The sequence below is a fragment of the Trachurus japonicus genome, chromosome 1, assembly GCF_045865225.1.
Source record: "Trachurus japonicus isolate A0001 chromosome 1, Traja_1.0".
Taxonomy (NCBI): domain Eukaryota; kingdom Metazoa; phylum Chordata; class Actinopteri; order Carangiformes; family Carangidae; genus Trachurus; species Trachurus japonicus.
The window spans coordinates 29,724,287-29,748,633 of NC_140907.1; the positions used below are offsets into that span (position 1 = coordinate 29,724,287).

The 24,347-nt window shown below is 41.4% G+C and overlaps 1 protein-coding gene across 1 annotated transcript in view; it reads left to right on the top strand.

Moving 5' to 3' along the window:
* mad1l1 (mitotic arrest deficient 1 like 1) overlaps nucleotides 1-4,401 on the top strand; it is a 70,989-nt gene extending 66,588 nt beyond the window's left edge. The window contains exon 18 of the mRNA XM_085784442.1: nucleotides 2,996-4,401. Within this exon, the coding sequence (XP_085640568.1) occupies nucleotides 2,996-3,145 (150 nt within the window). The 3' untranslated portion in view covers nucleotides 3,146-4,401. The remainder of the gene's footprint in view (nucleotides 1-2,995) is intronic.
* The last annotated feature ends 19,946 nt before the right edge of the window (nucleotides 4,402-24,347 follow it).

Consider the following 24,347-nt stretch of genomic DNA (forward strand, 5'->3'; position numbering starts at 1 on the left):
ATTTCCAAGGCAAAAAGATGTAAAAGCTGTTCAGTTTCTGATTTTTCAGAAGGAAATTGTGTTATACTTTTCTTATTTGACTGTCATATGTTTCAGTATAAACTAGGATCTGGCCTCAGCGCTGTGTGTATCAGTGAGTTGTTCAGATTCACGTTCTTCATGTGTGTTAAATTGTAAAATGTTGTTGGTGTTCAGTTCCTTTAGAGGATTAAATCCTTTATTTAATGTAATTCCCACTTTGGCTCATATTTATTAGATCACAGATGATGTGGCTCCACTCAGAGCTGGTTCATTAAATGATACTGAAGTAAGAGATGGATATAGAAAGTCACATTATTCTTACTCAAACTGAGGAGACTGATTAGCAGATGCTTTGAATTCTGGGACTTGACTCTTAATCACCTCCCTGCAGGGAAAAAAAAACCTATTTGTTTTATCCTGAGAGATTTTTTTTTCTTTAAACCACCTCACCATCTATTCATACATTAAAAACAGAGGATGCAACTTCCTCTTTTAACAATGATGTATGGCAACTTTTTGATAATGACCCAATTAAAGACAGAAATACACATTTAATCTGGGAAACAGCAGCTACAGTGGAGTGTCACGGTGGCCGAGGGCTTTAAGATGCTTAGCACATAACCGCAACAAATCCATCTGGAGACCTTTTGTTGCATATCATCCTCCACTCTCCCCCTCCCCCCAGCTCTTTACTGTAAACTATCAGAAGCAACAAAACACACAAAAAAACAACAGTGTCACTGTCACCTGACTCAGACAAACTCACCCACCTCCTGAAGTTTTTTTTTTTATATATATATTTATATCTTGATAGTGGTGACTTTGCCTGCATCAGAGTGAATGTGATGTTATCGTTCTCCGGGGGCGGGAATGAAATAAAAGGCTTCATCACAGATTTATTTTTCAGTCCAGAGTGCAGTGAAGTACTTGAAAAAGCCAACAAAACAAAAGATAAACAAAGACCCGTCGCACTGGAGACAATAGGCTGTGACTGTAATCAGCTCATAGTTTAACACAGTGACAGTACAGTACGATTTGGCTCCATTTAAAGGGATACTTCACCCAAAACCGATAATTCACCAATTTTCTGCTCACTGTCATGCAAAGGAAGGGTTTGGAGAACTTTTGGAGTTATCAAAACGCTTTTGGAGTTCCAGGGGGGGTCCGGCTGGCAACGGATTTTCATATAAAGGCGGCGGATAGAGTTCACTTTTGATTCGTCCAAAACACACACTATGAAACATCCAAATACCTCCATACTGCTCGTCTGTACTGACCCAAGTGTTCAGCCATTGGATGTATGATGTAAACACGGAAGAACATCTCGCAGCAAATCTCGTGCAGCCACTGGGGGCTACTACTACAACAAGGATAAAAACAGAGATCAAATGAGTTTTTTCCAAAGAACTTTTTCATGTTGCGGCTTCAGGACACTTGGGTCAGTACAGACGAGCAGTATGGAGGTATCTGGATGTTTCATAGTGTGTGTTTTGGACAATTCAAAAGTGAGCACAATCTGCTGCCATTATATGAAAATCTGTTGCCAGCCGGACCCCCCCTGGGACTCCAAAAGCGTTTTGATGACTCTGAAAGTTCTCCAAACCCTTCCTTGGCATGACGGTGAGTAGAAAATTGTTGAATTATCGATTTTGGGTGGAGTATCCCTTTAAGCAGAATATATCAGCTTCAAGTCAAGTGAAGAGTTGTATGGTCATTGTTAAAAAACAGCAACAAGATAATGTTGGAGCATCCCATACTGTTCATGCAACACATACAATTAATACAATTACATAAATAGAAATAAAGATAGAAAAATAACCCAAGAACCCAAGTGTTCAGTCGTTTCCAGATTCTACAGATAAATCAGGTGAAATTGTTCAATAATCATTCAGCCCCGTCCGTCCACATTCCTGTGCAGCTCATATTCACATTCCTGAGGGAAACAGAAAAACCCTCTGAAACAGCAAAGTCATTGTGCCTTTGTCTCTGGAGCTACCCCTCCACTCTGCGTTTAGCCTCGGTTTAGCATTGTGCAGTCAGCTAGCAAATGTCATTAGTTCAGTTACCCTCGCCTTCTCATCCATCGCAGATTTGTGGCGTTTCGCACAGAAACGAACAGCTGAATTCACCTCGGCCTGTTGTGTGTCAGGGAGCACACTAATTGGTTTATCAAGTCGGATTTACTTTTTCAAATCTGCATCAGGAAATAAACTTAGTAGCGTACCAACACCTGGATTTTTTTTTTCTCAGTTTCTTATAGCTAAAGTAGATTTTCAAAATAATAGTGCAGAGCAGAATCATATTTAATCATATTTCATGAAAGGTAATTTAGCTGGTAATCACACTGTGGATGAACATTTACTGACCTTCGGTAATAAAGTGTTCATGTGGTAATAATGTAGTGCACTATTGAGTCATTTCCATTCATTCTTTCTTATATTCTCCTCTCTTCTTCCTTTATTTTCTTTTCTTTTTTTCCCCAAGATCCTTCTCATGGTACTTGTCAAATAGAGATCAGTGTGTTTCCTCCTCACATGGACACACAACGTCTCTCAGACGTCTCAATATCTTCCCAGCGTGTCATGGGACTCTGCTCCACCGCTACCTTCCTCCCTCCCTGCAATGCTTTAATTACTTTATCCCTCGTTTCCCTCATCCCTTTCTCCTTCACTCCATCGCCCCAAGCTGCTCCTCATTCCTTTTAATTAATCCACACAGATTTAGACACCTTCACCCTGCTGTGAATGCACACACACACACACACACACACACACACACACACACACACGTACACACTTGACAATCCCCAGTAGACAATAACAACTTTATGTGATCTTGCCTCACTTTGAAAGTTTCTCTCTGGAGATGGATGTAGTGGAAAACCCAGGTCTTTTTGTTTGATATTGTGTATTCTTATTTGATGACGGTGTGTTTATGGTTGTGTTTGTATCTGTGTGTGTTTGTGTGTGTGTAGGGCTCCAATGGAAGCATGCAGCTGATGGAGACCGAGTTCTCCAAAACCCTGGGAGAGATGGTGGCGCTGCATCTGCATCACCAGAAGAGCATCCCAGCGTTCCTCTCTGCCGTGACCCTCGACCTCTTCAGCAGACAAACCACCGTCTGAAGAGAAATTGGCGGCTTTTTAAAAACCTAAATCCAGGATTAGTTTTGAATTTAATTGCATGTAACTGATTTTTTTTCTTCTTCTCCTTCTTTTTCTGTCTCATAAGATATTTACAAAGTGTTGACAATGTCCCACGATTCCTCAGCAGCTGTGACATATGAACGGTGCCGCCGGTGCTGGAGGAGGATGAGCACTTTGTTTGATGAAGTACTTCCATCTTGCTTTCAAAAGGCTCAGAAAACCTATTTGTACGCTGAATATTTCATCAACGAGTCCTTCAGACATGTTTTTTTTTTTTTCCTTAAAAGGGACATGGTTGTCATGAAAATGACACACAGAAGCCACTGATATTTGAATGTGGAGCATGTGTTTTTTTTTTTTCTCCTAGTGGGAGTTTGACAAACACTATCCCACTGAGTTAATACAAACAGTGTGGAGCAGAAGAAACCGTTTGTGTGGTTCTGTGGAGCTGCAGTAAATGTGCTGTGTGTGTGTGTTTGGTCTTTGCCAAGGCTGAGGCTTTGTTGACTTTTTTCATTCTGCCTTTTTGTGTCCTCTCTCTGGGGGCCGCGTACAAAAGGTTGTGGCTACAACTAGTCTGAGTCAATCCAGAGACTGTGCTGGAGAAATCCATTTGAATACAGGATCAGTGGCTTCTGGTATTATTACTATTATTTCTTTTTTTCTTTTGTTCCCTTTTCTTATCCGTGTCCTTGGATATATCAAAAATGTGGAGCGAGTTTCCATCTGTGTCTGATTTTAGTTATGCTACAGATATTGTTTCTCTCCTGCTTCATCTCAGACAAAAAAGTGAAACATTTCACAGAAAAATACAGACTTGACTTCTGTCAAAATTCACATTTACTGCTTCAAAATTGGAAGAGAAAAAGAAATCAATATAATTTCCCAGTAAGAGCAACAGGCTGTGCTGCGTCTTTTTCTTGTCTACTGCTGTCTGGTGTCTCATTGCTCCCTTAAATGACAAAATGAAGAGAACTGAACAAATAATTATGACAAAGTGGACTTATTTTGAATATCATAGATACAAATCATATGTTTTCCTTTGAAAAATCGCAGCTGCTTTGCAAGAAATTACCACAACATCGATAAATATCTGAGTCACCTGTTACCTTGTCACTCATCTGAGGCAGTGGCGGTTATGTGAATAAAAGAAAAACACATTCATTTTACAGTGTAAGTGTTAGTTTTTTAATCCTGTGTGTGTGGGTTGGTCTGAATAAATTCCTCTAAAATTACCATTTGGTACTTTCTCTCTCTTTTTTTTTCAAGGTTATCTGTTTTGGCATTTTGTTTTTATTATACAGCAAGTGATGGAGAGGAGGGGAGAGCGCCAGGAAAAACCAGGGCAGGCAGAGAGAGCGGGAGGGTGTGCGGGGGTGTGACCTCCAGCTGGGTATCGAACCGTGGACGCTGTGCTTGTGTGGTTTGCACCTTAACCATGAGGAACCAGGTTTTCATTTTTTTAACCTTAGAAAATGTCAAAATCCCCCTCAGAATATATATATTGTATAAACACAGGGTTATAGATGGTACACACTCTGTTTTCCACTGCTCGTCTATTACATGAAAAATGTTATTAGACGTTTTTATGTCAGAAAGTGCTGATAGGACACATAAATAAAACCCACACATAGTAAAAACAAACACACCAGGGATGCATTAATGTTTGAAATGTAAATATTTGTTGAAACTCACTGAAAAAGTCATTAACACGCAAATAAGTCTGCAGATGTGAATTTAACTCTGACACACTGAGTTATCCCCCCGTTTTGGATTTAGTTAACGATCTTGGGCCTATGTGCATTCACACGTCGTCGTGTGAGTACAAAACACGAGACAAGTGGAGGGAAATTTCTTGGCAGCGATAAAGAGAAATGGCAGAAATAAACATGGCGTGAAGGAGGGGAAGAAGCAAGGGAGCAATCCAATAAAGCTGAGAAACGCAAGGAAGTGAACTGAGAATAAAGCCACTTATCACAGCAACAATATAAGAACTCCAGCTGGTGCAGCCATATGTCCCATGAGGAAACATATTCTCCTCTATAGTACATGCCACATACTGTCCTTGGGTTGTTGTTGGTTTTTTCCCACCTCTCACAGCTTTTTCTCTGTAACAACACAGCACTTCTGCTTCACACCTGACAGCTCTCACCTATAGGTCACTATAGAGAGGGTTTCTTTCACCTAAGCTGTGTGCAGCACACACTGTTCTCCCACATAAAGCCACTGAATCCTCTGTTCTTTTCTAAAGCTGCGATGTAAACGCTAATCGATGAAGCCTATATCTGCGACTGTTCAAAGACTGACTTCACTCCGATGAATATTCATTTCGGAGCCCAACATTGTAACCGTGGAAAGATCGAATCCTTGGCCGATGAGACACTGGAGGATGTAAATGGAGTCGAACATGTTGACGTCTCTCTCTTCTCTTTCTCTCTCACCGCTTTGTTGTCAAGTCCCCCACACCCCCTGTGATCCTGGATGCTTGTGTTGTCAGGTGAAACGGCACTGGTAAGCTCTCCAAAGGCCCCGAGTCCCAGGTGAGCAGCTGAGCTAAGTGCAATTCAAAGAACAGTGACTTTATAAAGGAGCAGTGTCATGTGGAAAGGAGATACTGAGGGAGAGAGGGACCCAATACAATGCATTAAAAACAAGGTAACAAAGCAATTTTACATTCCTAGTAAGTTAAAGGGATAGTTCAACATTTTGGCCCATTGCCATAATCCCTATAGTCATAGCAGTAGGTTCGTTACCTTTAATTGTCGGTGCAAGCTATTTTTAGAACGGCAGAGCAGAGCCGTGAGCTGCTCAGAGCTACGCTACGGAGGCTAATGGGATTTCTTGGTTTCCCTTATCAAATACACAATCGAACAACTCCAAAACGCTCTTGTGGACAAGTTGTGACCTGCACATTCACCACGCTATGAGATAATAACAGGATGTTACGAGACAGAGTTGTTTTAGAGGTAAATTCATGCAAAACTGCTGATGCACGTTCCAGTCTCTGCATTTACCTCTAAAACAACTCTGTCTCGTAACGTTCTGTTATTATCTCATAGCGTGGTGAATGTGCGGGTCACAACTAGTCCACCAGGGTGTTTTGGAGTTGTTGGATTGTATATTTGATGAGTTTGATGAGGGAAACCAAGAAATCCCATTAGTCTCCGTAGTGTAGCTCTGAGCAGCTCGCGGCTCTGCTCCGCCATTCTAAGAATAGTTTGCAAAAGTTAACGAACCTACTGCTAAAACTATAGAGATTATGGCAATGGGCCAATGTGCCAAAATGTTGAACTATCCCTTTAACCATATGAACATGAACATATTTCTGTCTGTTTATCAGGTGACTGGTGCTATGAAAGATGCTTCACATCACCCACTGCAGTGTTTTGATGCATGAAAAGCCTTCAAACTATTGGATCTGGTAACCAGACTACACTTCAAGGATCGTGATTCATTGTCTTACATGCAGCCACCTGAAGCAATACACTGCGGTTCAAAGCTCCACCTGAGGACTTGGATACCTGCAGGGCCCATGAGAGCAGAGTTTGTAGTTGGAGCAGAAACATGAAGCCAGCACCCACCCCAAAGCTGCAGAAGTGCACAGATTCAGCTGCCAGCTGGAAGACAAGACACCTTTTATATGCAGAGCCAAAAACTGGCTCTTGAGATGTGTAATATCGGCTCTTTGTCACCAGTGTGGAAGGAGCTGCAGCCAATCAGAGGTGGAGCGTTCCCAGTTAGAGATGACTGGGCTCACTTCTACCTGCAGCTGCTGCTCTGAATCCCAGTTCTTTTGGATGGAGACGCTTTCTGTTGGCGATCCCGAGGGTGATGGTAAGGTGAGGATTTACTGTAACTGTGGCTAGAAGGTTGTTTGTGTGTGTGTGTGTGTGTGCTGGTGGAAACCCAATAGAGGCCGAAGACGGAGGTGTTTTTGGCTCCATTAGTCCACTTGAGGCCAGGACAAAAACAGTTAGCTGTGGTTTTGGACTTGTGGAGGGATGTCATAGCTATATACACATAGATGCTGCATTCGGGCTTGTCAGGCACGTCAACACGGCCGCCATCTTGGGTCGGGGTTCCTGACCATAAACGTATGTCTGACAAGCGGTCAGACCCGGTCAGACCCTTGTAGAACAAATTTCAGTGTATGTATGCATGTGGGTGTGTGTCTGAGTATGTAAGTGTATGTTTATTTTATTTTTTTTAAAGTCGTTTTATCATAAATATATGTCTGACATTTGTAATAAACCAAACAGCTTGAAAATTGGTTGAATGTTCAGTGAGTTATGGCGATTTTAATGGTTGATAGACCTCTGCCTCTGTTGACCAATGCAGTAAGTAGACACAGCTTCCCCCGACCCAAGATGGCGGCCGCATTGACGTATCGTTCCAATGGACAGCAGCGTCAGTGTATATATCTATGGAGGGATGTGAAAAGAGCTCATGGAGACCGCCAGTGACACCAGGCCGGGGGGACGCCATCTAACACAGGTGGTTCTCACATGGGGAAGAAGAATGGCTGCCCTCTCTGGAGAGTTTGTTTGGTGGTTGAAGAGGCACATTGAACAACTTCTAAAACCTGCTCAGCTCACACGCTGTGGAGGAGGCAAAGTTCGTCTTTTCATTTCTATTTGTGTAGCCCAGTGAGGCCACGGGGCCTCATACACTAGCCCCTCGCTAAAGGTGAAAAGTGAGGCTGTTTGAATCGCCATTCATTTTTTAAAGGTCTTATATTGTATGAGGTGAAATTTCCATTTCTTTCTTCTTCTTTTTTTATTATAAATCAGGTCTAGGTTTTATATTAATACTGTGAAGTCATCAGGGGTCAGTCCACAGAGAAATGCACACAGCCAGAGACTGAACCTTAACGTGAACTGTTAGGACTTTGTGATGTCATAACAATGCAGTCACCAAGCCCCTCCCACATAAACCCATCATCTAACTTGGCAGGATTTGGTTTCTCTGTGTGTTTTACCTGCCATATTTTTATTCCATCACTCAGAAAACAGTCAGCCAATTAGAGGGGAGGATCAGAGCCTCCTCTCTTCTGATTGGCTTACTGGCTTGTTGTTGCTACAGTAGATCTCCAAACAGAAGCCTGTGAGAGGAGATGGCAAACTACATTGTGATCATTTTTGGTTTTTAAACCTACAAATATACAATATCTATTTATCAATACATAAAATATAAAACACAAGTAAAGTGTTAAGTATGGGAGCTGTGATGTTACAGTCTAAAAATATGTATATTGATCACATAAAAGCAGCGACTCTATCTCTTTAATGTCACACCGTGCGGATTCTGCATATAGAGGGAAAAACAGAAGCGTCGGCAGCTCAGCTTTCATCCATCTTATTTCCATTTCTGTCTTTCATTACCTATAAAACCCCAACTCTCCTCATCCTCTCTTCCTCACCCCCATTCTTTTATTCATTCCTTTATCTTTATTTCATCAGCCCATCATCTCTCAGTCTAAAACAATTAGTACACCCCCTGATATCTCATTAAGTATAAATGAGGTGGCAGAGTGGAGTTGAAAATGCCAGGGCTTAAGCTTTATAACTCGGCGCCATGTACATCAGATTTCACAAAATAAAAAAGCGGGGACGGCGCCAGTCCTCATCAAGCAGTAAACAATCGATTTTGAAAGGTGCGTTGTCGAAATTCGCAGCAGAAATCATTTCAAGGCTGCACTAAATCTTTAAAAGCAATTCTCATGCATGTTTAATTTATTTTTTAAAAAGTATAGGCGTGGCATTTCAACTTCATCTTCAGCTTTTTTTTTTTTTTGTTCCTCCCACCGCAGAGAAATATTGGTAAGTGAGGCCTGCAGAGACGAGATATCCCCACTACACAGGAGATTCCTCAGCCGGGACAGAAAAAGAGGATAGAGAGGACCTGTCATTTCTCTCTTTCAAGTCTCATCCCTCTCTTCTTCCTGCCTCTACCTTCCTCACTAAACTCTCCCATCTGCCTGTTTCCAGGAAGCTCACTATTGTCTCTGAAGTGAGTCTTTTCTCCCATGTCTTCCTCCAGCCCCCCTGCTCTCTCCCTCTCTCAAGTCCCAACAGAGGGAGACGGAGCAGCTGTCATGCTTTAGTTCAGATCTGAGTTTCTTTTCCGTGGGTTCCCCTCAGAGAAGCAGAAGCAGAAGCAGAAGCAGAAGCAGCAGCAGCGTGGTACAGTACTCACTGAGGCAGGTGTGTGCAACACAAAGTGTAAGAAAGCGTTCATGTGTACATATACAGTTACATGTAGCGGGACCGCAATGGAAACTCACTGCTGACTTTTTTCTTTGCAGCTGGATCCAGTTAATCACATTTTTAAAGGGCCAGTGTTATGTGACTGTGGCTGTAACATTAACACTGGGTTTATCAAGTTACACACTGAGGACTAGAAATGCAGCCAGATTCCTACAAAACAACAAACAAGACAAGAAACATGACGAAGCAGAATTTTAATCGATCTTTCCCACCTTAAAAACAAACTACGAAACACAGACTTTTCAGATGTATATATGGGCACCGCCGCTGTATCTGTGCTGTTCTGTCCTCCCACTGGGACCCTATGGGAAAATAATTCTGCTCATGTGCTACTTTTTAACTGTAGTGTTAGCTGCTGCTGGTGCTGCTGCTGTCAGTGAAGCAGCGGTGCAGCTGAGCAATAATTACCTGAGATAAGGTGAAATTGGATATGCATACAGTGTCCTAAAGCATAAATTCAAATGATCGACTGTGATCGATTTATCACCCAGTCTTAAATCGACTGATCATCAATCAACTCTCTGGTTTATCAGCTGCACATCAGCCTTAGATTCATGTGCAGTTGTCCTGTGCTGAATAATAACATGAATAATTTATGAATAATATGAATGATGACATCTGACACTTCAGGTTAATTGTTGAGAAACCTGGAAAAATTACAAAGCAACACAACCAGAGGAGCAACTGAAGGCAAAATGAGCACAGACATGGATGTGAACCTCACCACAGTTAAGACTTCCTGCTTCACCTGTGACCTGCTTACCTCCAGTTGTTAGGGAGAGGAACTGAAACCTGATATTTAAAGGGATAGTGCAACATTTTGGCAAATTAGCCCAGCAAATTAGCCCATTGCCATAATCCCTATAGTTTTAGCAGTAGGTTCATTACTTTAATTGTCGGTGCAAGCTATTTTTAGAATGGCAGAACAGAGCCGCGAGCTGCTCAGAGCAGTTCAGGGACAGTTTTTCGGCAAGCAGTCTCTGCATTTACCTCTAAAACAACTCTGTCTGGTAACGTTCTGTTATTATCTCATAGCGTGGTGAATGTGCAGGTCACAACTTGTCCACCAGAGCGTTTTGGAGTTGTTGGATTGTGTATTTGATGAGTTTGATGAGGGAAACCAAGAAATCCCATGAGCCTCCGTAGCGTAGCTCTGAGCAGCTCACGGCTCTGCTCCGCTAATCTAAAAATAGCTTGCACTGATGTTGAACTATCCCTTTAAGACTGTGACATCAATAAGGTCCAATGTTCAAATTAAGATTTTTGGTTTTTCAGTGTTATATAAAGCCTTCTGACTTTGATTTAGATATTTGTCTATGATGTTTTTTTTGCTGATCCCAACAGAGAAGTTCATCTGCATCTCTCCGACGCCAAAAAACCAAAACGCTCTGCAAATTTACACAACATGACAGATGTGTTTCCAGGGGACACTAAAGAGTGATGAACCTGGCTGAGACTCATTAAATGCCAAACCATGACCTTTGACATCGGGGCTAGGGTTGAGCAGAAATCAATTATTTTCTTTCTTAACCCTTTAATCACCTCAGGACGCCTCAACCGTGCCATGGATCACGTCTCGCCACCTGCTTCACCTCCTCACTTGGCTACACAAGGTATTTACTTTTAAACTTTTGCTGCCATTTTCCAAACCAAATTGATTTTTCTACCTCCGAGGCTCCTGTTGTTTTCCAGCCTCCCTCAGTCTGCAGCAGCAACCCAGTACATCTGCAAACACTGAACTTGAGGTACCGTCGGTAATTCATTACACTGACGACTTAAATGCCTTTGTTTGTTTGTTTGTGCATACTTCAACTGAGCTTATAATTCTCTGAAAACTTTCTGTGGCCAAGATTTAATATGTTTTCACAAAGTCAAATTACAATGAGCGAGCAGAGACAGAGTGTGAGTCATGATTGTATTTTTTTATTTTCTAATAAACAGAATTACTGATCTGTGACCAAATCTGAAGAGTCACTTGTTGGTGTTGGTGTTAAAAGCACCAACAGGCAGATTTGTCAAAACACTCTGTGCTCCTCACCTCTTGACAACAACAACAACAACAACAATACAAAGCTTTGACAGCTTTGACAAAACCCGAAGGTAAAGAACCGTCGCTGGTGATGGATTAGCGAACTCCACTGCACATTAAGTTCCTGCAAATTGATTTTCATGCTTTCTAGACGTGGGAGTGAAGTGAGAGATTCTTTATAAACTGGGAAATCCATCTGAAATCTTGAGGTATTTGAGAGAGAGCTCAGCAGCAATCTAGTGCACAGTCAAAGTCAATTTACATGCGATGAACTTGCTGGGTGGAAAATCTGAACATAGAAAGCAGCACATGGAGCTTTATTGGAGTTATCTCATTTATCATACAGTGGCAAGAAAAAGTACAATTCAACCTTAGTTTCATCAGTTCACAAAACTTTTTCCCAGTTGAGTTGTGGGGTTCAAAGCTGCTCTTTGGCAAACTTCAGGTGTGATATTTGTGATATTTTTTATTTTGGAGAGCAGTGGCTTCCTCCACGATGTCCTGCTATGGACACCACATGTCTGTTCAATGTTTTGTGGATGGTAGACCCATAAACAATAAAAGTTACTGTTTCCCTCGTTATAACGCCGTTATTCGGCTGTAGTTTTAGTAGTTATTTGACTCACTGGAAAGGCTTTTACCCAAGCAGGCTCTGATGATGATTGGCTTAGGTAGAGTAAAATTTCATCAGAAACCAATCAGAGGCAGAGTAGGGCGGCTGTTTGGATAACAATGTATAATATGTACACACTATTAAGCATTAGTTAAGCATTAAATACTGAATTCATCATTTATAACGCATGAATATTCATTAGTATGTAGTTTATAAACACAGTTAAAAATGTTTTACTCATCATTGATAAGCACTAACTGTATTTTTAACTACATACTAATGAATATTCATGTGTTATAAATGAAGAATTCAGTATTTATTAATGCTTAATTAATGTTTAATAGTGTGTACTTATTACAAAATGTTACTGGTGTAATTGTTGTATCATATCTATAATAGTTTTATAATAGAATTTGATAGATGTTTGTTGCATTGTCCCACACAACGATGCAGTGCAGTGTACAGTAGATAAGTGTACAATGTTAATAATAATGATTTATTCTATGACGTGTCAGTTTCATTCATTTAACATATTCAAGTTCAAGTAATTTGACATATTTAAGCATTTTATAAAAAGGTATACCTTAACGTTATAACGCAATATTCTTTTACAAGTTTTTAGTAGTCAGTTTTTTTCACTTTTTGGGGAAAGTAACAAATACCTCTAACTAATTACTTTTTAAAAGTATCATGTCCAACACTGGCTGTTCTTTTTAACCTCACCAAACATCCTGCGTTATGGCTTTGGTGTCAGCTTGGCTGGGTTCACACACTCTTTCTTGCCACTGTATAACTGAAAAAATGCATTCATGTTAAAAACTGCACACTTTCAGTTTGACCTTGGGATAATTTCTTGTTGCCTAAACATACAAAAATGCAACAGTTGTGTCCTCCCTCAACAAAACACTTCCGTTATGTAGAAATTTTACATTTATTCATCTGAACTTTTGAGATATTTCCAGCCGTTACCAGAGGCATAAACCTCGTTGATGATTATTCTCTGGCACAACAATTGGCCAAGTCTAATGGTGCAATAATGCACTCGAGAGTCTGTGCCAGAGTTTTTGAAGGAGCTGTAGTGGGGCAGAGTTCCTCCCTCTGATGATGGATCTTCATTAAAACATCTCCTCTCCGTTCATTGTTCTGTTTTTTGGAGCGGTTTGCGGTGCTTAATGTCTGGCAAGTGTGATTCTCAACAGCCTCTGCCTCTAATCCTCACTCCCGTACAGTATATGTGTCTGCTGAGAGTCGGCCGGTGGAAACGCACAGCGCAGGAAAGCAGGCAGGTCTCCAGGCAGACTCCAATATGGCTGCCAGAGCTGTGTGTGAGTGGCAGTTTGGCTAATTAGAGCACTTTTAATTTGCACTGCCTTGATCTCTCGTCTTAGCCTCCTTCAATCTGTGAGCCCAAGCATGTGTGTGTGTGTGCAGGAGTGCAATGCATGCTGGTGTGTGTTTGTCCATTTTTAGCTAATTCAGTGTCACCTTGTGCTGTAATTTGGAGAAGGTGAGATAGTTTGAGGAGGGCTAAACGACAAAATACCTGTCATTTAGCCCACTTCCAGCTTGGACCGTCCTCTCCGCCTCGTTCTCTGCTAATGCGTTTGTCTTTTCAAGCCGATTCTTTTCTAGACGGTTCACAGTCTGGGTTCCTTGTTTTGTTTTTTTCTACATCTGGCCCCAAAAATCTCTCCTCGCACACACTCTCTTAATGAAAGCGGCAAGAGTTTCAGGGTCAACAGTCTCTCCAGTGCTCCGGCGCTAGTTATTTATCCAATGTCCTTGTTTTTCAAACGAAATGCAATTAAACCAAATGAAGTTGCGATTTAAAAAATGATTAAGGCTGGGAGAGTTACTCGTGCTCCCGGGGCGATTCGGCCTCATAACATATTTAAACAGGAGCAGGTTAGATTGGCTCCTCGGTGTAACCGCTGACCTGATATCTCGTCGCTGTGTTTGTTCTCCTCTCAGCCAGCGTCGACCTTTTCTCACTTTACACCGTACATTATTAATGCCGTGCAGCCTATCGTTTGTGTGTGTGAGTGTGTGTTGGGAGTAAAAACTAGGGCCCTCCCTTTAGTGGGTTGATTTTAATATGTATTAATACAGTAGTGAGGATGTTTCCCATTATTACTCTTATCCTCTCTCTCTATCAAGCTGAGACTGGCCCACATTAGGCCGCGATCTTCGGGAGAGACAGCGAGTCTAATTCCCTTTTTTAAAAGGAGGTTATTTCACAAAGACAACCCCCAGGGCTCTGAGTGAAATCAAAACTCTGAAAATGAGCAAAGAGCCCTGTCTTTCTGTCCTCTTTTATCTTCCTTAGCCCCTTATTCTTAATTCCGTTTCCTGCTCCTTTCTTTTCTTTTCTTTTCTTTTCTTTCTGTCCTCATATCTCTGCTGCCCTCCATCTCCTGCCGTAGGCGTCACTGTAAATGCCATGTGGAGAATGAAGGAGGGGGAAGTTATTGTTTGTGCCTAGGGAGGCCTCTTTTTGTGCTCGGGTAGGCGACAGCGTGGACAGCTATAGAGTGACGAGGAGGAGGAGGAGGTGGAGGAGGAAGGAGGGAGGGAGGGTGGGAGAGACAGGCAGCTCACACACATATACAGAGACAGATATTTCGGACAGCGCTGTGATGAGCCTGACAACTAACTCGGGGTTTCAGACTGTGGTGCTCGTGCAGGCGAAGCTGGAGGCTCGTTTCACTCCAGCTTTTGATAAGACCACGTCTAGAAAGAGCAGCTCTCGAGCACCGTGCTGCTCCACAACTAGACTTAATGTAGGTTCTCCAGCTGCAGTAATACCAGGAGTTGTTTGGCTGCCCTTTCCCCACTGCCCCACTGGGTATCGGACTGAGATCTTTCATTCTGCTGGCCAGGGGAGCTCTTTAATAAGCTGCCCCGCGTCACCACCGGGTTATGTGCATCTCTGTAAATATCACATATGATCTTTTAAAAGTTCACCGACAAAAATCAAATCTCACAGTTCTTTTTTTTGTTGTTATTGTTGTTTTGTAAATTGAGCTATTTGAATCTCTTTATATATAAAAATCCTGCCATGCTTCAGAGCAGAGGCGTTGCAGCAGGACAGGCAACCCAGGCAATTCCCTAGAGCCCCGAGCTGGAAGGGGGGACCCCCCAGAGACGACTGACTTTGGTCCATATCAATGACAACATGATGTTGCCAATGGCATAGTATGCACAATGTTATTGTATGCACTGCATAACTGCTGCCAACGCCAATGTTATTTTCTCCCATTCATAGTAGAATCATAGCCTGGCCAACACCAGACCTCATCTCAGTGTAGATTGAGATTCGGTCTGGGAACCACTGTTCATTTTTTCGTATTTTACGAAAGAACAGAGCTGTTTATTGGGCGCCCCAAATGTCTATCAAGGCGTCTGTACGTAGCTTAAAGCCAATTGTATCAATCATCCCCAATGACGTATGTAAAGCGACAGAAATCCGATAAAATAAACCGCAAAATAAACTTGCGGTCTAAACTACTTAAAACACTTTCTAACGCTGCATCGAAAGGTACATCGTCTGCTGCCATGTTGGGTTGACAAGCTATCAACAAAGTCGCTTCGGTGTGTAGTCATCGTCTTGCTGCCCCTTCCACCATTCTGTGACTGGCTTCCTCATTGAGGGAAAAATTGGGTCCATGGTTTCCAGGCTGACTTGCAGAGCGAATAAAATCACGTGCAAGGCAGCATGGGTAACCCAGGCTAGTAGAATCATGCAGTTTTTGTCAAATGCTAACATTTATACCAATGTCAATTCTGCTGTCAGTATATCACCCTGTTCAAACTATTTCTAATTTGTAGTTGTAGTAGGAAGTTTTTATAAATTTGGAGGGGGGAGGGGGGAGGGGGGAGGGTATTGCCTGGGGCCTCCACAGTGTCTAGAAACGCCCCTGCTTCAGAGTGCGTGTGAAGTTATGTAGTTTGTGTGAGATCCGAGTCGTCACAAAGGGAGGAAAATGAGGTTGTCGAGACAAATGATGTAACAGAGGAGACATACCAAAACTCACCTGCCCTTGGTTAAAATTGTGCGGGACAGATAGGAGATGGAGGGATAATGAAAAGATCCTGTTCGGACATGTTCTCTTAATGTGGCTCCGTCTTGATAGAAGCCACCCACCGTCAGGCCCCTGAGCCACTTGTACCGCAGCAGTTTAAAGATAAGGAGTAATGAACCTTCGCCAGTGTCGCACTGAAGTTGCAATTTTCCGTCAGTCAGTTTTAGGGGCAGGAATTGGATAGTTCTCCTGCACATGAATTCCTCTGCTGTGGTGAATGTAAAAAAGGGGGGGCTCTTCCACCTGGAGAGATAAGCCCCTGGCCCTGGGTTTTATTTTATTTTTTTATTGTACTGTAGCTGTGTCATTGCCTACATGTGCACCTGACTGTGCTGCTGCAAGATGAGAGGGTACAAAATCTCTGCACTATAAATCGTATTAGAAAAATCCACAGTGGAGATAATGAGGTAATGGAAATTCTGTTTTTAGAGCAGCTGAGGAGTTACATGCTCCTCTCATGTGTGACAATCATTTTCATAAATGTGGAGACGTCGAGAGAAACGTGCTTTTTTTTTTTTTTTTTTTAAATCTTTCTTCAGCACAGATAAGAAAAATTTAATACCACTCCACTGTCAGGGTGTTAAAAGGAGCAGATTGCAGGTGCACTGACAGACTGTCTGCATGATGAGGCACAGCATAGAAACATACAACTTGGACATTGTGTTTATGTAAATGTGATTATTATTGTCAGTGTCATAAAACATCTGCATTAAAACCTGTAATCCAATTAAAGTAAATGTGTATTTGCATATTAAAGATGATCCAAAATGAAGAGTAATATAAGATGTCCAATTTTATATTGTTTCCAAATAGATTATATTACTGTATTTGTATTACTGTTGTACTGACTAGCACTTTTTGCAAAATTTCCACTTTTAAAGACAATTATTTCAATAGTTTGGTCATAAAAACCTGAATTGAACCTGAGTTGGTAGAATGAAACCTCTGCTCTCAAGAAAGACCAAGGTTGCCTGTTTACTTTGCCAGAGATCACTTGGACACAACGGAGGCCTTCTGGGCGTCCAAAATTGAATTATTTGGCCACAATCACAGGAACCATGTTTGGAGGGTTCACAAACTTTTAAGCAGCACTGTAGCCCATATACAGAGAATTACATCAAATGAAATAGCTAATAATGAAAGGAATTGCACAATGTGTGGATTAAAGTCAATTTTTGAGAGGACAAATGTATTATAATTTAAAAACATATGCATTAATGTGGAACATATACTAACTATAACTGTTATTTCTGCATGTATTATGTAATTTATTCACTTCTGTATCATAGCTGTACTTACTCACTATTTAATGTTGACAATAATCGCATCCCATAATATAGACCCACAGCTGTTCACAGGTTTGATGCCATTACTCATAGATCACATGTACTTACCCCCTGCTGTGCGGTGACATAACCCTCCATGTTGTATAAAACAGGAAGCAGGTGGATAAGCGGTCGTGTTTGTGCATGATTCATTTAGGATGTTGATCCTTCTTTTGTAACGGCGGTGTCAGACTGTATTAAAACAGGAAACTGTGAAAGAGTAAAGCTGCTGACTCGTGGTTCAGAGAAATGCACTTACCTTGCTTCATGCATGCACAGCAAAGCTTCTCACTAAATGTCTCTGAATGAACATGGAGGGTGTGACCGTGTAGACATTGGTGTGTGTGTGTGTGTACAGTAAGTAAAAGTATAGCCCAGATTTGACAGTTCAAAGTCCAACCACGTCAAACCTTTTGTTTGGCACAAAACATCCTGTGATTGTGGGGGAAGTAGGTTACACCAGCAGCGCTATCGACAGAAGTCTCTCATTTTTCTTTTAGTCTTTCTCTCTTATTTTGTTTTTAAAAGCAGCTTTTCTTTTTCTTGGCATGTCCAAGACCAAAACATCAGAATACGTTTCGACTCGTGCGATAGATACCCACTCTCCAGACACTCCTCATTAGATGGTTCACTTGGTCCAATCACTCGCTGCTGTCAATTAAAATTCAGCAAAGTAAGCATCCCAATTCATTTCACCAAGGACACGCTCTAAATAGGGCCTTTCATTCACAGTGCCAATCCAACATGGCATCTCATCGTTTTTTTTTTCTTCTTCTTTCTCCCACTTTCTTCCTTGTTTGAAGTCTTTCTTGACTCAGTGTTTTTGAGGGTGTCTGGGGTTTGTCAATATTCATGTTCATCCAACTTTTCCTAAAGCTAATTTGGCCCCTGTTTTTACATTGACTCAGATATCGTCTGGACTGAGACATAAAAAAAAAAAAAAAAGGTTGGTTTTGCCAAAAAATATATATTTTTTTACATGAGTTATGCAATTTATTTAACAGGATTATATTTCACTTCAAGCCAAAAAACGGTTCACAAATATCACTCAGTCATGGATTAATCAATTTGAATGATTAATTATCGTGATGTCTTCATGTTGCTGTGTGATGGTATAAAACTACAAGTATTAGTAATAAATCCCCAGCTCTGTATGATCGTGTGCACAGAGTTAAACAACATACAGCGACAGATACAAGGACGCTGTTTACGTTGTGTGTGTCTGTCAGCGTCTGAGCAATCAGCCCAAAGAATTACTTCACCCAAATTACAAAAACAAAAAAACAAAACAAAACAAAAAACAAATTTTCTCTCTATAACCTCCAGGAGCAGCTCATCGTTCAGACGCTCTCAGTTTAATTTGTTGAGGTTTTCAAACCTCTGAGAGTTCAGCCTCCAGTCTGATGTAACAGAGGAATAATAATGGAAATATTGTTGTTTTATTGTCATGATGAAAAAAACAATTCATATTAAAAGGTGATTATTCAAGAGTGACAGTGTCTATTGCAACGACATTGCGGCTGAATTTTTAGCTGTTTTTTCTTTTTCAGCAGCATGTCAGTCGGTTCGCTCCTTTGGTTCAGGTAGAAATATCCTCAACAACTACTGGATGGATCTAAGTGGAAAAAAACATCCAATTTACTTTAGTGAACTCCTGACATTTCCTCTCGCGCCACCAGCAGGTCAACATTTTCCTTTATCTGGTGAGTTTTGTTACAGACATTTTTGTTTCCCAGTTTTTCTTATGACTCTAATGCTAATTATAAGAATAACTAGATTTCTTGATTTTTCTTCTAGTATCATAAATCCCTCTAGTTGTACCAGCTACTGGTACAACTAATGATTTTCCATTCATCCTGGTGAACAGTGCATATATTACACCTGCTAAATGTCAGTGTGAGGATGCTACAGTAGTGTTGGCTCTGCTGTACCATAAGCTGTGTCCCAGTTCACGGGCTCTAACCTTTCGGAGGATGTCCATGAAGGCAATGATGGGAGGCCACGAAGGATAGGTGGACTGTGTGCTCCTCGAACAGGCAACAGAAGACTGGATTTGGAGGAGCCTTCAAATCGGCCATAAAGAGGAACTATGCAAGATTTTTAACTGCTACATTTTTACCCTAAATTAAATAGCTTTGGAGTACTTATGATGGTTAAATAAATGACTCTTAGCTCGTTATGACGGAGAATGGAGGCTCACTGCCTTCCACCTAGCGTTTCTTGGCTGAAAAACAACCTTGCAAGATCAGAGCCGCCGCCCCAGGTGTGCCATCTCTCGTCTCTAGGCATCGCGACACAAACACGCTCCGTAGCCAATAATCTCTTGTTTATGTCGTAACATTGTATATAGCCTAATGTACGGCTGTATTGATTGATTTCTCGCCGGTATCGTTGTGAACAAATCAGCACCGTAACATAAACGTGCGGGACATAGCGGAGTGATCCTGTGTCGGTAATGATGTAGGAGCTGTCCATGGTTACTTACTGTAGTCAAAAGTCTCTTGACATATCAAACAAAGAAAACTACAATGGAAGTTTTAATGGTCAAAATACTGACAATATCATGACGTGAACCCTATGTTGCGGTAAGAAAAAAAATATATATTGTTGGTGATTCGGAGGCTATACTTTACGGGCCAGAAACAAATGCACATGGCCAGGAGGAGGGTTAGCAAAACAGCGGACAAGCGACCAGACTTGCATAGTTCCCCTTTAAAATGCGTCCTCCGCTGAACTGAGACACAGCCGTAGTGCTGCTGCTGCCTCACGGAGCAGCCATAGCGTGGCTGTAGACCTGTAGCCTTGTTGAAATCTAATCCTGCACTATTATATCTCAAAAACCTGAACAGATAAAAACAAACACATCTGCATGACAGGAAGCTGCCTGAGGCTCGCTGAGAAAATCTGTTAGTTTGGTAACTGGCTGACTGAATCTCTCTCAGGTGAATGAACCCAGCATGACTCTGCTGCTTTATTTGAATTGCCGCCGTCGGTTGGTGTTTGTGGAAACACAGCGTCCTCAATACTCTGGACAATTCAAAACTTTCACTATCAACTATTTTTCACCGGAGATTCTTTATTGGAAACATCAAACTGTGTTCTCTGGGACAGTCTTATGGGGGGGAAAAAAGATGTTTTTGTTGAATTTTTAAAATGATTTTTTTTCCAACAATGTGAATGAAATCTAGTCCCTTCAGGTGGAGGCAGAGATCTCAGAGGCAGACCACTGGGACTAAGCAAGAAAATGTTTATTACAAGATTTGGGTGAACTGACCCTTTAAGCATTTATGGACATATCAGCAGAGCTGGATACAGATAAACACTCACACTATTGATAAAAAGCACATTCCCCATAGACCACCATTATAAAAAGCATCAGTCTTTACCCTCTCTATCTCTTTATTTACTAAGTTTGATTCATGAAGGATTGACGTTAAACTGGGCGCCACTCATTAAAATAACTGGGCGCCATCTTTGAGTGTCGTTGTTATCCAGCTCCTGTGATACGTCCACCACACTTGAGTCGAGCAGAAGTGATCGGCCATGTTTGAGATGCGAGGTGAACGTCCTGAGTGTGTTTTCAAACGTCTGGCATACATGTGTTTTCTCCAGGAAAGGAGACGGTGAAAGAAAGGCTATTTTATTGTGCTCATTTTTAAATCTTTTGACAAGAAAATAAAGAAAGCCTCTGAGAAATCCTATGGCAGATCGTTCTCACGTTCTCTCTTCCGTTCGTTCTCTCTTTCTCTCTCTCTCTCTCTCTCTCACTCCTGAGTCATTCACTTCCACTGAGGATTTCCTTTGCAGCATGCCCCGTTGTCGTTTCTGTCTCTAGTCAGAAGGACCTCTCATTTGCTTCCACTTTCTAGGCATTGTTGTTTTTCAAAAAACACAGTTTCTCTTCATCACGCTTCACAGAGTAGCAGCGCTTGGTGGAGGTCACCGCCGCCGCCGCCAGCCGTCGACCGCCGGCTCCTCGTCGTCTGAGCTCTGCTACTCTCTGACACATGATAAATTCAGGCCATTATTGTTCATAAACAGAATGGAAAATAGAAAAAAACAAAAAAAAAACAGTAGTTTAATACATCGCTACATTGATATTACTGTTACTCAAAGAATGCTCAAGTGAGGCTTAAGAATCAAGCAATTACAAAATTGCAGTCAGGAAAGTATAAGTTAAGAAACAAGGTTTTTTTTCTCCACTTCTTCTTGATTTTCAAAGCAATGCTAAAGTTAAAAAGATCAAATAAAATCAAATGTTTTAAGGCTGTTGTTTAGTTAAAGCCACAATCTGGGACGTGTGATGCAGAAACAAACCGCGGCTCATCATCGGTTTCCGTTTTGGATCAGAGCTGTTTGCTGCAGGAGCTGCTGCAGAAAGAGGGGAGGAAATAAACTTGCCTTTTCATTTTCCTATTTTAACAACACAATTCAATGTGCTTTTGTCAGTGCTACAAACAGCTGTGGCGATTTTCACTAACCCACGATTATGGCTTTAACTGGGCTTAATGACTTGAGCATTCTGAACTCATTATAGCAGAGAAAACAAATATTATTTTATACAGTGTTTCCATTCACCGATAAACTTTATCATTGTTTTTTTTTTTGCCGGCTTCAGTTGTTTCTATTTGTGTAGTTTTTCAGTGTCGTCTCTGGGTTGGAGTCAATTCTGTTTCAATTCAGAAAGCAAAGTGGAGCTGTGTTTTCCTTTTTTTGTAATTTGTAATCAATTAATACATTTTTTTTTGTCAGCACCATGTCAGCGCCCGCTCGTTAAACTCAAAATAATCCACTGAATTGAAATGTCGTCGACTCCAATCCCACGGTCACGGTCTTCTTGAATGAGTAGTTGTAGCACAGTTCTGTAAATAGTAATAAACAGCAGTAGGTTTGTTATCACATTTCCTCCTCTGTTCAGCCTCCAGTGTTTTAAGATCCTGCAGATATACATGAAGTCTTTTTTTTTTTATCACCGCACAAGTGATACTAATCACATTACTATAACACTTCCTATACCAAGAGCTTCTTTTTTTTTTGTTCTTTCTCCCCAGTTTGAAAACCTTTGATAAGGCAGAACCCCAGTTGTACTATTTAACTTCTAAAGCCGTCTGCAGCGGCAACATTTTTGGGCGTCTTGTTAAGACAACATTTGGTTCACGTGGGTGCGAGAGGGGGAAAAAAAAGTTGTCCAGAAGAATCTGAAGAATTTGGTCAGATTTTTCTTATTTCGTTATTCTTGTTTTTAGAAAAAGCCCAAGTATTCCTCATTAATCTCCAATACTGAAACACAAGTGGCCGTCTGATGAAAGTTTCCTGCCAGACAGATGAAGACACTGTTTTGAATACAGCTCATACACCAGAAACAGAAAAACCAGCTGCTAAAACAGTATTAATTTCTCAGAGAATACATTCATCTGTGTGTGGTTGGAGTTGTGTGTCTGTGTGTTGTGTGTGTGTGTGCATGAGTACACTTGAATGCGACGCGTCTACATGTGCTAAAGTAGCAACTGTAAGGGTGATGGTGGGTAAATAATCGGGGGGGGGGGCAGGTCAAAAGGAGGAGGAGGAGGGGTGAGGGTGGGGTTTTATATAAGGGTCAATTTACTACCACAGTACTTTGGTCTTTAGAAATGATTGGAGGATAGAGAGAGAAAGGGGGGAGGGGTGGGGGGGGAGCAGTGAGCCAATGGTGGTGGATCGTTTGTCTATTTTTTTTTTGTGCAAATCGTTTCTTCTGTTTGGCAAACTGATGTGTGTCGAGGATGTGGAGGAGGAGGACGAGGTCTGTAAGTACTAGTATTTAAAATCATTTTCAAATACTTCTTTGTGATTTATCAAGTTGGCACAATGGCACCACAGTGGAACCAGAGGAATAAAAAAAAAACATAAGAGAATAAAAAAAAACTTGGGAGATGGGAGGAAAGAGGAAGAGGGTGGGGTGCAGTCGGGGTGAGGGGTTGGGGGTGAATGAATTGTTGATAAAACACAGTGGAGCTACAGTGTATCGGGAAGGAAGCTGAGAGTTTTAGGTCTTTTTTCCTAAGAGTCGTTTTTTGATTTTGAACAGTGCAGATATGTTTCCCCTGTGGGAATTGAAGACATTCATAGGAAGATTAGAATTTTTTTTTTTTCTCCTTAGTTCGATTTTCAAGATCAAAAACGTACCATTGTTAAGTGAGCAGGTATATAGGTAACTAACTTGGGATTCTGGTTTCTGAAAAGTCTGAAAGATTTCAAAACCCAATGTTGTACAAACAAAACAGTCACCTCTGTTGCAAATATAGAACTTCATCTCTCTCGTCTGTACAGCGTTTCCCTCTTTTAGGAGGATGAGGAGCAAGGTGTAGCAAGGAGAAAGGTTGGGGAGGGGGAAGGTTGTGGCGGTGGTGGCGGTGGGTTTTTTTTTTTTTCCAAGAGAAATGACGCGTTTTGTTTGTGGCTCAGCAGAGAGCACATTCCTCTTGGTAGAAAAGAAGAAACTCAAATGTCTTGTCCATCGTACTGTTTGTCTCTGTTGGTGTGGACCTCCCCGCTGAGAGGCCGAAAACAGTCAAAACACAGTCACACGACAGAGCCATGCCATATTCAAATAATAGAATATCAATGATGAGGATCATAGGAATAATAATAATAAGAAGACCAGTAATGATAATAAGAATAATTAATAGTAATAACAACATATCATTCTAGGTTTTTTAAATTCTGTATATAAAAACAGTGGCGAGGAGACGTTGGTACACAGTAGGGCTCTTACTATCCCCTTGGTTGATTTGGCACATTATACTCACTCTCTGGTGAGAGCTACCTACTCGTTCTCAGCACAGTTGAATACTTCTGTTGCCGGGGGCGACCCATCCAGAAACGTT